Here is a 16,467-nt window from a genome sequence, read left to right on the forward strand (position 1 = left end):
TTAGGAAGGAAAAAGTGTAAATGCAACTGACCCTGGGACTGGCTTTCAAGATGGGTACAAACAGTCAGAGAGGGATTTGTACTGATAAGCTATACTGATTTTGGAGCTTGTGTTTTGCTGGACTTGAGAAACATTCAGCATTTTTGACTGAGTCATAGCGGAGTTGACACCATTCAGCTTCATTGTTCTGGAGAGAAGAGCAGAATAATAGGAGAACCATCCAGCAGTCAATTAATACCTCTTAGCTTAATTAGAAAAGGAAAACAATGTGTATTCAGTATTTCTCTGTCTGTCTGAGATGAATTCCAAACTTGCTACTTCAAATTTAGCAGGGATCTACCCTGATGATCCTGCCAGGCATTAGGTAGCTGTTTGTTCTCACTTTTCCAGCAGGTGCTGGTGAGGAGAGCTCTGTTAGTGTCTTCAGTGACGTTACTCTAGTCAGCTCTGTGCTCCAGACAAGACACTGCTTGCATTCAGGATTTCTTCTCTCTTCTCAAATGTCATGCATTTATACATTCTATATGTATACGGCAACGCTAAATGTATTGTTCTCTGATGGTCTGTGCCTCAGCGGAGGTGGACAGGGTCCTCTTCTTTCATTTCCTTGCCCTAGTTTCTCTCATTCCTCCGAAGAAATGCATTTAATTTTTTTTCCCATTGGCACCTCCACATTATATCAGCCTTCCTTTGGCATGTGGGTGCTTCGGGTTTTGACAAATAAAGTTAGGCTGTCAGTCAAATGCATCCTTGCTATATCCATTAGCTGTGCTGCCAGTCACCGGTGCTGGGGCTCACTGGTGCAGTGTCGAGCAGCACAATAACTTACTATTTTGAAGTGGCGTAGCTTGAGGGAGAAGTTATATATGAAGGCTGTAATTTCATTATGGAATATTGCAGTATGCTGAAAGTGTGCCTGTATTATAATAAAAAATCTAAACAACTGGAGCCTGCTTTTTGTAAAAAGCCTTGGCTTAAAGCTGTTGATCTTAATTTGGGTCAAGGTACAGCTTCTTCCAGAGGCTTACTCTACCTGCTAATGCCCTTTCCGATATCAGGGACAGATTTATTTCTGTTGTGGCACATGGGTGGTACCTCTCTTGTCTGTCACCTCTTAAGGATTCCGCTAGAGTTTTTGGTTAGAGTTTGAGGCCCCATCATGGTGCTGTTATTGAAAACAATCCTTGTGTAATAGGATTACCTTGCGCAAGGCGTTATGCCCTGCCTATTTTTTAGTAGGCCTTTTAAAAAATAAAAATCAAATAATATTGCTCAAAACACCATTAGGCACTGGGGTGATGGTGGTCTTGCAAACAACTGAGGATACTTAGCTGTTGTGCTTCATGAAGGGTGGCAGTGTGCGCTGTCGGCCCCTGAGCACCCATCCTGGGGCGCTCCCTGCTCCAGCAGGCTGAAGCCGCGGCAGAGATGCAGGGGTCTGTGTGCAGATAGGATGTGGTGACATGTCTCTTCTGCTGAAGCTGGTGTGTGACGCTGGCACGGCTTGTAATGTCCCTTCCGTCCTCGCACAGCACCAGAGCTGTCTGTCCGCAGGCGCTTTGGCTTTCCAAACACACGTCATGGGAAGCTCACCCTAAATTGATTCTGGTTAACCTTGTTCAGAGTGATGATGCTGGAGCATAAATCGTTAGTGGTTATATTGGTGAATCAGCTTTCAGTGGAGCAGCAGCTCTGGTGGACTTTTATAAAAGCAGACAGGTGACAGCATTTGCGAGGACTTGTGTCTGGCCAAGAGTAAGTCTGGTGGCCTGGAGCAGCTGCGGGAAGGGAAGCCCTTGCCCGGGATGGAGCTGGCACCAGCCCAGCCCTGCTCTACCGCGTGCCAGCTGGGCGCCTGCTGAAAGGTTGAGCTTCATGCCAGCAGTAATTGATTGTAGGCTTTTCTGGAGCAGAGCCCTGGTACCAGCTGTAGCTGAGTCTCTCTTCCTCTTTTCCACCCTCCTTTTTACACCCACCTGCTTCTTAAATACATTCTTTTTTCATCATCTGCTGAGCTTTCTCATCCCTATTTTTAAGAACGGGGAGGAAGTTGGTGTGTCGGGTTTCTGGTAAATGTGCATCGCGTCCCCCAGGAACGACAGTGGCATAAGCTTCCAGGAAAAACACAAGATGACACATAAATCCTCATAAAAATCCCATTTACAGATTCATAGCTTCAGTACAAGAAACAAATCCTGGCATTGTGTAGTAGCTATAAACAGCACCCTGTGAGCTAATTATGACTTGCTGTGTCCCCAGCTATGGCAAACAATAATCTGTGGCTCTCCCCATGCAGGAGGAGATGGGAAAGGGCAAGAAGAGGATGAATGGCTAGCAGAGAGCCACAGCTCTTCTCTGATTTATTCAAGAGGCAGATTTGTTGTTTTGCCATAGGTTGCAGGGGGAGAAAAATAAGGAGATATAGCGTTCAGGTAAAAGAAATTGGCTTTAGGCCTCGTTAATCTACAATAGGTGATGTGCAAGTGTGGTTAGGTAAACATGCTTTTGAAATCCATGTTTAGTATTCTGCATGCTCACCACTGGGTGTTTGCTGCATCTGTACTTCAGTGATAGATGTTACCACAAAGCTCCAAAATCAGCTGCATCTGTTTAGTCAACTGCAGTAAAAGCAAAGCATCAGTAGGCTTTTTTTAGGAGGCTGCCAGTATTTTATTGTTTTCATTTTTTGGTGTCAATAAATCAAATGTGTGATTGCTCTATCCTAATAGCAGTTCATAGACATATTGCTGTCAGGTTTTAAAATGGTAGTCAGTTCTCACTATTAAGTTTAAATAAAGCAAAAGCTTGCTGTATGGTGTTTTTCAGCATAGATTCTTTGCTATTTGGAGAGGTATGAGCTCTCTTTATGCTGAAGAACCTCAGGAGTGGTTAGGTGCCCATATTTCCAATGCAGAAAATGTTTGACACTAAACAGGTTATAAGGAAATACACCTTCCACTTTTATTAATTCCAGTTTTCAGAGTAACTGCTTCACTTTGCAATAAGTTGAAGTTTTTCTCTAAAAAAAAAGAAAAAGAAAAACCCCTCTTCACCCTACTAGAGGTTTTCTTTGGATTTATTAGGAAAAAAGGCTTTTTTAAAACATTCATAATGGTAATGTAATTCTGTGTGTCTCTGAAGTATTTCTTTTCGTTAGTGTTGTTATTCACGTGGATGGCCCTTACAGTAATAGATCACACCCTTAAAAATCTTTCAGTCCTAAAACTACTGGGCATCAGTTGACTCATGGTAGTAGACTGCATCTGAAGCACTTGGCACATGGAAGCAGGTCAGACCACAGCAGTTTGGGCCTTATTAAAACCTGTAACTCACTGCTACAGGGGCGGTTGACACTGGGTAACTTGATCCTGGATTTGAGACATTTCAGCCATCAAAATACTGGCTCGTGAAAGAAATATCAGCGTGACTGACAACACTAACCGAGCTGGCCCACTTGTGTCTCCAAATAAAATGAAGGATGCACATAAATCTTTACAGGGTCAGGATTTCTGTGTGTCCAGATCGGATGCCAAGGTTAGGAGAGTGTTTCAGAGGTCAGTGGTAAGCTTTCAACTAGAGTTTCTCTAGGCTAATCTCCTGGGAAGGAAAGCTATCACAACTTATGGCAAGATAAACCTCTGGGGTGTAACTATCGCTCTGTTTCTGGATTAAAGAACAGAGCGAAACATGAAAAAATGCGGCTTCTAGTATTTAAAATAAAAAATGGCCTTGCACAACTCCTTTTAATCCAGCACTGAATTATGCATCATCTCAGCCTTAGGTAGCTATTTTTTGTATCATATCTCATAGCCTCCACGTTTCAATTTCTCCCTGGATGTGGCTGCAGGCCATCTAAATGTGGTCTACAAAAGTCTCTCTGACTTGCTCACCCATGCATTTTTTTGAGTCTGTTACTCAATTTGTTACCCGTGATAACATCTCAAGGGAACTTAAAAAGGTAGATCTCTTTGAAGTTTCAACAAAATTGCCTGTGTTGGGCATGGAAGAAAGATCCATGAGTACTGCAGTAGCATCTCAACCCTTTGTAGGTCCCAGGGAAGCGAAACATTGTAATGTCCTAGCTCCAAGACAGCCTTCTTTCAGGTTTATATCATCACAGGTGCCAGGCAATATAACCAAGGGACAGTCAGCCCTTGGTAAAAAGTGTCCTTTACCTGGAGAGGGAGCTCTCCTCTACCTGGCCCAACCTTGAACTGTGCTCTACAAAGGTTACTTTTGAGAATTTAAGATATAAAGAAGCTCAAGTATTGCAATGTCAAGGAGAAAGCTCTAGTTTCAGACTTTGTAAAGAGAGTTGGGTGGTGATGAGGGAAGAATTAAGGCAGAGAGCTGGAACAGGATTGTTTTTTGTCTTGGTATGATCCTTTAATCATATTCCTTAAAAATGAAAGATTTATGGTGTGTGTGACTTAAAAGGTGTTAATTGAACCACTTAGTGGCTGCAAATCCCTAAACATTTTTCACCTGTCAGTTCCTGTTTTTCCCTCTCAGTCTATCTACAAATGCTTTCCAAGTGAGTGTTAACCGTTTGTTAACACCATCAGACTTCAGTGGGCCAGAATGATCTTTGCTGTGCCAGACCTAATGGATGTGCTTTTGGGCACAGAAACCCTTCATTTTTCTCCATCTATTTTGATTGATCCAATAAAGTATTACTTCTCCCTACCAACCTGACACTTCTTATATCCTTAGATCTGTCACATCTCAAGCAGCGCTGTTAAACTCTGTCCTTTATATTTTTCTGCCTACTCAGTAATTTCTAATTTTCATTGTCTGGGGTGATTTCTTTTTTGACAAGATAGTTACGTGATTATCCTCTTCGTAGTTCAGCTTGCAATCCACATCTGACTGGCAGAAGAGAGATGGGCATCTCGTGCTCCCCTAGCATAGAGCATCTGTCCTCTAACCAGTCAGGATGGCGCTAGTCTGCCTTTCTCTAGGACTCTGTCTACCTGCTGATGCTGCCTGACGTGCTCTCAAAGCTGTCCAGACAGAAGACGGCCTTCTCTGAGATTTGACCCTGGGCTGTATTCTTCCTGCTTTTGTGTGATCGCTAAACTTAGATTTATTTATTTTCCTTAAGCTCCTTGAGGCCCTGACTCAAGGGGAGATAAGATGGCAGGGGGAACAGGGTTGTACCAATAAATGTCTAGTGCAGTGTCTACCCCCTGCCATTAGTTGGAGAGTGATCCCAGCCCAGAGCCTCCCTGTGTTGTAGCTCTAGGGCTCTGAACCTCTTTGCTTCCATCAGTGACTGACTGCTCCGCCTGGAAACAAGACTCCAGACGTCAGACACTGTTATCTCTAGACTGTTGCAACCTTCACCTCACAGTCCTGGTGGGCAGCGCCTGCCAGCTTCGTTTGGTCCTCAGGGAGCCACTTAAGCCTCTCTGAATGAGGCTTCTAGTAAATCATAGACTGTCAAGAGCTGCTTTTCTGTGTGGGTACCTGACGGTAGTAGAGCTTGGATAATGATAGCTCCTGGATGATACATTTGAGGACAGTCCTTGTGCCTACAAGGGCTGAGGATACTAACACTTTCTAATTAATGATGTATCATGGAAGAGGTGAAACCAGAGAAAGCATTACCTGAGCTGTATCGCCTCAACCATTCTCTTAGCAGCTGGTGGTTAAAGATGTTGACTTACACTGGGTAAATAAAACTTTTTAAGTTTCTGAATGTAAAGTTTTAAAACTAAGGGATGCTGTTGTAAGAAGGAAATGTGCGAGTGTGTGAACAGAGTATAGGTAGACAGAGGTGCACACAGAGGGAAGTGTTTGACAGGTTGAAAGCAGTGTCGTAAAATGTCCCTCTGTACTGGCTGTTCTAAAGAAAGGTCCCAATGATGCACTGGGGAATGTGTGCCCTGAAGGTTTTCTCCAAGCAGTGGTGTGAGGGGCTTGCAGAGAGCTGCTGCTGTTGGACGACTTTGTCTCATTTCTGTAAGTGACAAGTTAATGTGTGCAGAGGAAGTCAGAGCTGGAAGTCTTTTGGATCACTTAGTAAAGCTTCCTCCTAATGCAAGCACCTATAGCATGTTGTTCCTTTCACATACTACTTCAAATTTTTCTTAAAAAACAGTTGGGTTTCTTGCTTCCCAATATTTGGCTGCTCCAGAACCTCAAATAAGCTTGTTGATTCCACACAGGTGAATAGTAGTGAGCTGTGATTAGTGGTTGGTGTGCATAGTCCCTCTGTAGTTCTAAAACTTACACCCCAGTAAGTTAGGTTTGACCACAGTCAGGAGCAGAACACCAGGGCTGCCTTAATAGTGTTTATATATTTTAAATCTGTTAAAAAAGGAAAAGGGTTGGTTTTTTTTCCTTCCCTTTTCTGTGTGTAAATGCTGTATTCCCAAGGAAATCAGGCTGCATGTGTATAGCAGAACCAAGAATTTGCCAAGGTGTAATACTCCTAAGTCAGTATCCATGTATCTACATCATATTTCAATGGGTAGCTGCACTGATCAAAGCAGTACTAAAAAGTTACAGAATCATGGACTTCTAGTTTATATTGTTGGTTAAAACTTAGCCCCAAGGCTACCATAATCTAGTTAACTGTGTCAGAGCTGTTTGATGACCTGCATGAATTGGATCTGTCAGTTCAGCTTCTGCTACATGCATCACAGTTGATACCAACTGGCGTGCTTTTGTGCCAGATGGTGCAAAATTGGTGAACAACTATTACAAATTTTCTTACCTCTGTCACATTTTTGGGGAGTCAGAGTGGAGGCATAGTGCCAGAACACTATGAATGTGACTTGGCAGTGTCGCTGCTCTTGTTTTGTCTGCCGATGGTTAGAGTTTGTCGGTGGAATTGTTATTTAGTTTTGCACAGCCACTTAATTCAGTTTAAAATATAAACCTATGTGATCTATTTTGCAGTTCTCGATCAGAAAAAATCTCCTAAACTGCCTATAGCAAACTGCTGTTTTCTTCTGGATAGGAAGGGGGGTCTTTCCTCATTCACAGAAAGCTGGGACTAGTTTCTCAGAAGTCCAACTTTCATTTGCACGTAGGTACAGGTATAGAATGCTAGGTATGTGGCAGGGGGGAGGTTGATTTCCATCTATGCACCTGTGTGTTTTACGTATATAGTTTCTACTAGGTAATATCTTTATGGTAACAATAATAGTAGTAGCTATTGGCAAAAGGCAAAGAAATCAAACCCTGAGCTCTGTGTGAGAATTTGTGTGCAATTCAAATAGCAAAACAATCGCAGTATTAGACATGAATACATTTGGAAAAAAAAAAAAATCCCAAGCCCTAGCACTTAATATTGAGGGGGGGCAACATCACTCAGACCAATAAAGCTTTTCTTTTAGCTTGTGGGGGAAGGTTTGTTATATTTCTGGTGAGTTTTGGTTTTGTCCTTTCCTGACTGTTTCAGTGGGGTGGCTTGATCAAATGCTGCATGCTTTGCAAAGACACTAATAGCCTGACATATTGCAAGAGTGATTTTTTTGTATCGTAAGGTATAATTTAATATAAGACTGACCGGGGTTCTTTTTCTTTTTAAGCTGTATCAGCTGGAGTAGTTACCACAAGAACCTGCTAGCCAGCAGTGACTATGAAGGCACAGTCATCCTGTGGGATGGATTCACAGGACAAAGATCCAAGGTCTACCAGGTAACATGCAATCAGTGAGCAATACTTTCCCACACCGTGGACCACATCGCAGGGAGCAGTATTCAGTCTGAGATTCTGCTTCTAGTCCAGCAATAGGCTTTTACTTTCCAGAGGGTGAAGTGGATGCTCCTCCTGTTTAGTAAACGTGTCTCATCCACACAGCTTTATTGAGCTGTAGTCCACCAAGGGAGGTAGCTATATCTTCTTGTCACAGTCATGAGGCGGTTGACGTTTTCTTGCTGCTGCTTTCAGGTAGGGAATCTGCACAGGGAGAAATGAATTTCTGAAAGTTGTTTGTCTCTCCTTTCTTTAGAGACCTCTGTCTCTGCATACCTGTTCCACTTCAGTCTTTGTCAAAAGCCTTTGGTAAAATCCTGCAGTGATTGCTGCTGCAGGTGCTCGTAAAGCAGAGAGCAAAATGCAGACTTAAGTGGTGAGGCTGGGAGAATGGAGTGGTAGGCAGAACCCTCCCTGATAGCCTCCTGTGCTCAGCAGAGCAGCGTGTGCATGCAAGTGGGCTGAGCTCGACAGTGAGACCTGTTTCAGGAGAAGCTTCTGACATTTTGTCTTTTCATGCAATTTGAACATTGTGTTTCAGTATAATGGATTCTCAGAGGCTTGTGATGAGAACAAAGAGGTTGGAAGAGAGGTTGGCCTGTTTGGGGAGAGGCTGGAAGTGCTGCAGGCTGTTGTGTAGGTGGCATAGTGCATTGAAACTGGTCAGTGATAATGAATGAACTGCCGACTGGCCTCCAGTTCCCCCTTCTTGACAGTTCAAGATAAGTTTTAATTCCTATTGAAGCCATTGTTTACTTTTTCATTGTGTTTTGGCCATTTTATAATGCTTGTTTTCACTAATCCTTTGCATATCTCAATTAACAAGAAATTATACTGGACAAAATAAATCTTGTCTGTTTTCCTCTCAAATACATTTTGCATTTCTTTGAGTCTGAATAATGAACCTAGAGAGGACCAGCTGTTGCTTATGTTAAAACAAACTCATTTTGCTTCCTGTCAGATTACTTGAATTTTTTATTTGGATTTGCATAGAGGCATGCATACTGACATCTGCTTCGCATATATTAGAAATTCTTTAGTGACTGTCCTGGTGAGCTTTTCATGTCATCGTCTTGGAAGCCTGTATGAAGGCTTTAAACAAAGTGTTTGACTGAATTTTGGGTTTCATTCAATGCAGTGTTTTGCTTCCATGTGGGATGCACCAGCGTCGCAAATACAGCTTTTCTGTGTTTTGGGGGAGAGTGTGCAGCCTTGTAAGAATACTTGAGTGGAAGAACACGGGATTAGACACCAGAAGTTTTGTTTAATATCTCAATAGGAAGGTGAGGATTTCCTGGACTTTCAGAGAGGAAATGTTTGAAATGGCTTTGACCGGGCATCTGATCGGTATTGGGAGATAAAACTGTGATCCACTAGAATGAGAAGCAGCACAGAGTGGAACCACAGCCAGTCAAACCATGCTGCAAAAACAGGTCTTTAATGTATATTCCCCGAAATCATTATTTTTTTTCCTTTCAAGTAAAAAAAAAAAAAATCAGTTTTAGCTCATAAAATTGCCGTTCTACTGTTTTCTGCTTTCATGTCATGTCTAGCATACTGCAAGCATTGGTCTGAGTGGGAGAAAAGATATTTTTTGAGAAACCGCTAAACACAGTAAGCTTCTCTGTCCAGGACTCTCCTGGCAATTTATACCAAAGAGCATGTGTTTTTTCTTTTACTATTTTATCAGATTACAACTCACTACCTTGCAATATTTTTCTTGTTTCTCTAAACAGGAGCATGAGAAAAGGTGCTGGAGTGTTGACTTTAACTTGATGGACCCAAAGCTATTGGCCTCAGGCTCTGATGATGCCAAAGGTATTATTCTTTTTCAGTCTCTGTGCAGAAGGTTTACGCTTTGTGTATTCCTTTTGCAGAACAAAAATGTGATATTTCAGGTAGCTGATTCCTCAGCTGCCTTCAATATTGTAGTTGACGTGGTAATGTGTGAAGATATTACTGAACTTTTCAGATCTTAATGAAGGAGAGGCTTTGTTTGGATTAATATTTCTTGGTGCAATGTTCACATTTTTCGGGTAATATGCTCTCTATCTAGCATTTTCCAGGACACTAAACAAACCAAAATGTGTTTTAACATTAGTTAAGCTTGTTGAGTGAAAGCCTTGGGGCCTTTCAAAAGAACAGCATGCGTTTATATTTCAAAAATGAGGTTGTCAGAGAAAAAGCAGAAGTTAAAAATGCCTGCTGCTGTTTTACCTGTAGCTCTGAATGTTAAAGACGGTGCACAACAAGAAGTTTACTGCTTTCACAATGTGCAGTCTGTTTCTTGGAGCTTAACAGAGTCGGATGCTGGACTGAATGGGAGCGCTGGGAGCAACTCTCAGCTTTCCACACTGGGGTCTATTTGACACAGGCCTTTTGGAGAGAACCCTTAAGACAAGCCCTTTCCCAACATACTGGGAGAAAAATGTTGCTCTTCTAAGAAGAAATAAGAAACTTCTAAAGAAAAGGATGACACTGAGCAATATGCAGTATTCTTCATCCCTGAAGAACAAGATTTTATCTCTAATATACTTACAATATCAAATTGGAGTTATTAAGCAGCAAGAGCTTTAGAGTTCCTTTCATAGTCAGTGGGGATCAACTCTCTGATGGGCTGATACAGCTCTGGACAGAGCTCTTCATGATTTGCTTTGAAATGATAAATTAATTCTTCATAAACATTATACTTTGAAAGCTGCTTCTCCCCTCTGTTCAATTCTGTTTCAAAAGAAAGCTGTATTAGTGTTCCTTAATTGCATTTGGCAGTCTTAATGTAGCTGGTAATTCCATTTACAAAATGCGGCTTTAACGATTATTTTATATTTAAGGTGTGTTTTTAAATATTTTTTTATAGACTTCTGCCCCCTTTTTGGTGGAAGTCAGGAGTGCTTTCCATGTGCTTAAATGCAGCAGGAGTGAACATTCACCTTGTAAATTAGCAACCTCTTCATCTCATTGCTCCCCATTCATGCTATGCATTTGAAAAAGCTTATCTGTCAGGTAGACATGCATTTATTAGCATGTTAACAAGTTGTCCAGTTTTGCAAACCCAGCTGCAAGCAGAGCTCTCGTCTCTAGTTTAACAGTTCACTTCTTCAGTAATAGTTCCTAAAAGCGTAGTGTTTACTTAGAAATTATTGTAATAAGGTCAGCAGATGTATATAACTTGCATTTCAATTAATGAAGGTCTTTTGAAGGTGCATTTAGGTTTTGGGGAGTAAAACTGGGCTGAAACATTTTATCCTTTATTTCTACCATGGTTTGCCAATGATTTGCATATGTAACAAGCCCGTTAGAGACAAATGGAGTCCTGTGTGGAAGTACTGAAATAAGCACAGATTTTAGAAGTCTTTAAGGTAAAGAACAATAGTAGCAAATATCTGAATTAGTGTTATAGTGTCCACATTCCTTTTCAGTGATCACATTGAAAGGGTTAAATGTGAGGAAAAGGTAATACCTGTGGTGAGTGTCTTGACTCAAACCTGCCTAACTTAAATTTTTGTCCTTCTGCTTATCATGTTCATGAGTGTTTGGTTGAGTTCTGGCCAGCTTTGGGCTCATGTAATACATGTTTGGCCAGGTAAAGCGTCTGGTGGGAAATTCAAGTTCTATGTACCCTTCCTATCCTCTTTTACTTCTCTGCTTTTGCTTTCTAACAAGAAATCTCAATACTGATAGATACTGGTGTGACCAGACCAATTTGAGCTAATCTCGCCGCGCTTCCCTGGAAAGCACAGGTATAACATTTTCCTGTCAAGTGATCACGACAAGCCAGCAAAAAAGTGACAGCTTTGCCAGTTCTCCTAACTTGCCTGTGTATCTGCCTGTCTCTCCTTGGTCTTTTCAAGTTGGAAGTTAATTTTTAAAGCACTTGGTATGCTCAGTAGGCATGTATTGGGGAAGGACCTTTTAGATGCAAAATCTTGTGCTTCACAGCTGTCTCTGCCAGGGGTCAGGCACAGCATAGGGGGTGCTAATGATGGAGTGTTATTAGGGATAAAATTATTCTGATATAATTAGAAACAGAATCCTTGGGCCTTGGGTCCTGCATTGTCCTCGTCATTAGGTGAAGATAATCCAGGATGCTTATTTATGGAAGATCTTTCTACTTTAATAGCAGATAATGAGAGCATTAAAAAATTATTGTATTTGATTGAAGTTACTGTGTGTGTGAAAACCTCACTTTTATCTACAGTTGTCATGCCCTTCCCTTTTAAAGAGGGAAAGGTAGTTGTGTATGTCTATAGGGATCCAAAGATGTATGCCAACTAGACAGCAGTGAGCAAAATTAAAGTGCTTACTTGTGCTACAAGCAGTTTTGGGTAACAGCACAGTCTTAAATTTCAGTTTTTATGCACATAGTAATGGCAGGAGCTATGATTCTCATGTAAGTAGGAAAGGGTGAATTTCTGCTATTGGAGAACAGATAATTTAATTTTGTGATGGCAATATGATGCCATCAAAGTGCCAGAATAGGCTGGAGCTAGTGCGCTTCGCTAATGACTTACAGCTGTCTGTTCTGGATTGGGAATGTTGTTTAATGGCCATGGTAAAGCTAGCAGATAGAGTAAAATATTTTGTGGTGCCATGTGGGTAGAATTTAAGTGTCCACTGGGGTTGAGACCTGTTTTGGAGTGATCAAGCATTTGTTCTCTACTCTGGGGTTGTTCTTGAAGCACTCTGAAGCTTGAGGAGATAATGGCAAATTCAATTGAAGAAAGAGCCCTGGCTTTATGTCCTTTCTGTAAGCTATAGTCCCTTCCTAATTCCCAGCTCAAAATAGAGAAGTGGAGCAACCGAGAGCTCTGAGCTATAGCAAGAGGTTACTTTTCCTTGTATCATGGTAAGGAGAAATGCAAGCATCTGTTTCATTACATCTAAGGAAAGGAATTTCCATGCTATCTTGGTAAATGAGACCATTGGTGCCAGTCCTACAGCTATTTTTTTATAGTGCCCCTGAGTTCAGAGGAGCAACACAGATTTGCAGAGTTGGCTTCATAAAAAAAGCATGGCCTTCTAAAGAGGGAATTAGCCTGAGAACTGCAGGTCAGAGTTTGCTCCTCAGCTTTGTTTGAGATTTCCAGAGGATTGTTTGGGGCTTCATTTTGAGTGATACTTTGTTCCTTCAGCTTCTGCGAACTTTAACTGGAGGTATAAGTGTTTATTTCTTTTAAAATATCAGGTTGAACTTTCAGTTTGCTCATTTTCCTGGCTAAAAGAACTTCTCTAATTTCCTGGAGATTTGTGGGGATGTTGGATTCAATTGGGAATACCTTGAAAGGTCAAGAAGATGTTGGTAGTTAAAATACCAACCAAAATATCTGTCTGGCTGTATCTTATGCAAGGAGGAGTACCCTGTGGTCATTGCCTGCTAACAGTCATCAGTTTACATTATCCTCCTGACCCCACACATGGCAGTGGATGAAAAATTTTGCCTAGCAGGGCAATTCAGCAACTTCCCCCTTTCCTGGGGATTCCTCTAATCTGTGCAAATGAGTTTTCTGGTAGCAATATCCTATTTCTGGTTTACAGCTTTTTTGGAGTAACAGCAGCCTCTCCATCACACGACCAGATAAGAGTTTCAAGAATGACAAGCTGGATGAAATATCACTACTATCAGTGTACCAACTGTGTACATCAACACCTTCAGCTATTGCAGTACAGGCTTCTGCCTCTTTTCGTCGGTGTTTAGACACAGAACTGATGTATAGAAAATTAATTTATAAACTTACGCATTTGGTGTAAAGCTCCAATGAAATAAAGCATACCTTGAAAAGACCTAAACATTTTAAATCAGAAAAGCTGTTCTGGAGGCACCTTCTTACTTGTTTGATGAGGGTTAGACATTTGGCCACACAGAGATGTCTCCCTCAGCAGCTGCAAAATTAGGAAACATGCTTTGAGAACATGTATTTTAGAAATAGTCAATCTCAGATGGTTGCTTGTCTCATCAACACAATTCTAGGTGTTATCAAGACATCTGTACATTGTATAATTACTGCCTCGACCTCAGCAAAATTGCTGAAAGCTACAGCAAATAAACTCTACCCTTATGAATTATGCTTTATTAACCTGTCAGTTCTTTTTAAAAATAATGGGCAGTTCTAGGTAAAACTTGACATGTTTCATTACGTGTTGTTATATGCGGCATATATCCCTTTTTATGGCACTGACTAAGATATAATTGGAGCCTAGCATATCCCACAGCAGTTAGATCACAGAAATTGCAGACTCTAATCTGTGTCTGTTAGTTGTAACGAATATTATGAGGGCTTTGAACATGCAGGTTAACTCTTTACCAGATTAAATGGCTCAGTTTATGACCTGAAAACCTGAATGAAGAAAGCAGCGAGTTGAAACTGAGCCAGCAATTAGTTTTTGCTACAAAAGTGAGACCAGATGGCTATTTGTTTATTAGAGGTGGTGTCAAGGAGAGGCTTGGCCACTTCAGGTGCAACTTTAAATATTGATACCTGGTTGGAAGCCTTCAAGACAAGCCTGTGTGGTTTTAGTACTAGATCTGGGCAGAACATCACTCTGGACTGTGAGATCCTGTAACCCCCCTGCATGCTTCAACTTGATGCAAAGTTATCTCCCAACAGCGTCCTCTTGTAATCATGGTATTATTTGCTTCCTATACCATCTTATCCATAAACTTGATGTCTTCTACTGCCACTGCAACTTAGACTATACATGTCTTGGTGTCTGTTCATTAAAGCAAAATGCTAATGTTTTATTGTTTTGCAAAATTGTGTTTCCTGGCTTCCTTCTCCTCCCTGCCCCCAAGCGCAAAACACGATGGAAGAGGTATATCATCCAGTCCCACTTGGGAGAAGAGAGCATCTTAAGCCATGCTTGCAAAGCTGTTGGTTTCATTTAGAAATGTAGCTAGATGTTTAAGATTAGTATTACAGCTCTGGTAAATGAGAACGTATTTTATTTCTGAAAACCAACAACAGGGTGGGTGATGTTTTCATTTAATTTTACATAATGCTTATATGCAAATACAGTATGCATCAATGTTTGTATTTCTGGTGTATGTGCGTGCTGCTTTAGAATGGTGCCAGGCAGCTCTCAGATACCCACATAATGCTTGCTGTATTTAAAATGATTCCTTAGTGAGCTCTGAGCAGTCATGTATTTCCTTCATCCTTGAAGCAGTTCTCCTAGGCATGGTCAGAAATAGCGCAATCTTGTTGCTTTTTGTTGCTTGCCGTACTATTAAAAAGTAGGTGCACTGGAACGAACCCGCCAGTATTCCTCCTTTTCCTTGACCGTCTAAAACATCCTTCTTCGAAGCTCCTGGGAAAGACTGACCAAGAGGTGATACAGAGGGGCCCTCCGAGAGTGGGGGGACACATCATAAGACTGCTTACCTCATTTATTGACTGCAGGGAGCTATTTTTGCTCGCTTCACCTCCAAAGTGAGCTTTCTGGAAAAAGTCAGCAGAAGACCCATTGGCTACAGATCTGAAGAAGCCCAGGCAGCTCATGGCAGCTGTTTAGGGGAGTTAAGCCTTCATGTAGCTTCTGCATGTTCAAACATTGGCTTCAGCCTGCTCTGCTTCCTGCCTCAGCATGCTGATCATGCTAAAGCACAGCACAACCCACTCATCAAGAAAAGGGGGAGAACATTTAAGTCTTATTTAAGTCTGCTTTGTAGGTATCAATGTGTCTTGATGCCAGTGTGCTGCCCCTTCACCTGGACTGTGGGCCAAGGGTTTCACCTGTAGCTTTCAATACTAAGGTTGGCTGCGTGGGGAGCACCTGGCACTCTTCTTTAAGGTTAAATGGTACTTGAAGTGTTTGTGGAGGGTGGGGAAGGCTGTATTTTGAAAAGCCGCTGGTGTTTTCTGTTGGTTGTCCTGTGAAGCACTGAAGTCATTACTTGGGGAAAGAGCTCATTCTGTACCACGAAGCTTAATCAATGTTCACACGGTAGTCTTGTAGAACAGTAGAGTTCCTTGTACTAAGGAAATATATCATCATAGGAAGCCAGCATACTGATTTCCTTCCTGCCTGTGCCAGTTTCTCAACAGTAAAACAAGTTGTTCTCACTCGCTGTGCCCAAGCATACAATTAGGTATATTTATTCTATGCAAAGCAATTCTGCCACAGAGCATGGAGTTCTTTCATCCCAGATAAGGGACAAGGAACAAAAAGGATGTAAGCCTTCCTCCTCTTGGTTATATGAATCTGCTGTCCAGTAGCCTTAAACGCTGAAATTCTAGCATGTGGTTAGTCAGCTGCTCTGTTCTTAGCTGGGCGAGGTGTGGACTTTCCTCATCTCCTGTGTGTATGGAGGTGGGCAGACTATTTACAGTTCACACTTGAGAATCTTCTCAAGCTTACCAGCCATCAGCAGCAACTGACCCTTTATAATCACTAACATCTTGCCAACTGAGGCTTTTCAGAATCGTATATATGAAATATCTAGATTTTATGTCTTTCAGATGAGGCTGATTTTTTTTTTTTTTTCCTGTCGTTTCTCATTTACTCATTTCTCTTTTTTTGTTTTCTAGTGAAGCTGTGGTCTACCAACTTGGACAACTCGGTAGCAAGCATTGAGGCCAAGGCTAACGTGTGTTGTGTCAAATTCAGCCCGTCTTCTAGGTATCACCTAGCTTTTGGCTGTGCAGGTAGGTAAAAGGGGTTTGGGGCAAAGAGATACTGTTTCTTCCTTCCTTTGGTTTTTATTCCCCCCAAAGATGTGAGGTTGGCTGCTGTGCCCAGGACTGAGGTGTCTTTGCAGTTAAA

The 16,467-nt window shown here is 41.7% G+C and overlaps 1 protein-coding gene across 1 annotated transcript in view; it reads left to right on the plus strand.

Annotated features, from left to right (window-relative positions):
* Positions 1-16,467, plus strand: part of RFWD2 (ring finger and WD repeat domain 2, E3 ubiquitin protein ligase) — a 119,238-nt gene that overhangs the window by 47,651 nt on the left and 55,120 nt on the right. Inside the window, exons 12-14 of the mRNA XM_009892851.1 lie at positions 7,542-7,650; positions 9,444-9,525; positions 16,233-16,349. Coding sequence (XP_009891153.1) covers positions 7,542-7,650; positions 9,444-9,525; positions 16,233-16,349 — 308 coding nt within the window. The remainder of the gene's footprint in view (positions 1-7,541; positions 7,651-9,443; positions 9,526-16,232; positions 16,350-16,467) is intronic.

The sequence above is a fragment of the Charadrius vociferus genome, unplaced genomic scaffold (assembly GCF_000708025.1).
Source record: "Charadrius vociferus isolate BGI_N301 unplaced genomic scaffold, ASM70802v2 scaffold39, whole genome shotgun sequence".
NCBI lineage: Eukaryota > Metazoa > Chordata > Aves > Charadriiformes > Charadriidae > Charadrius > Charadrius vociferus.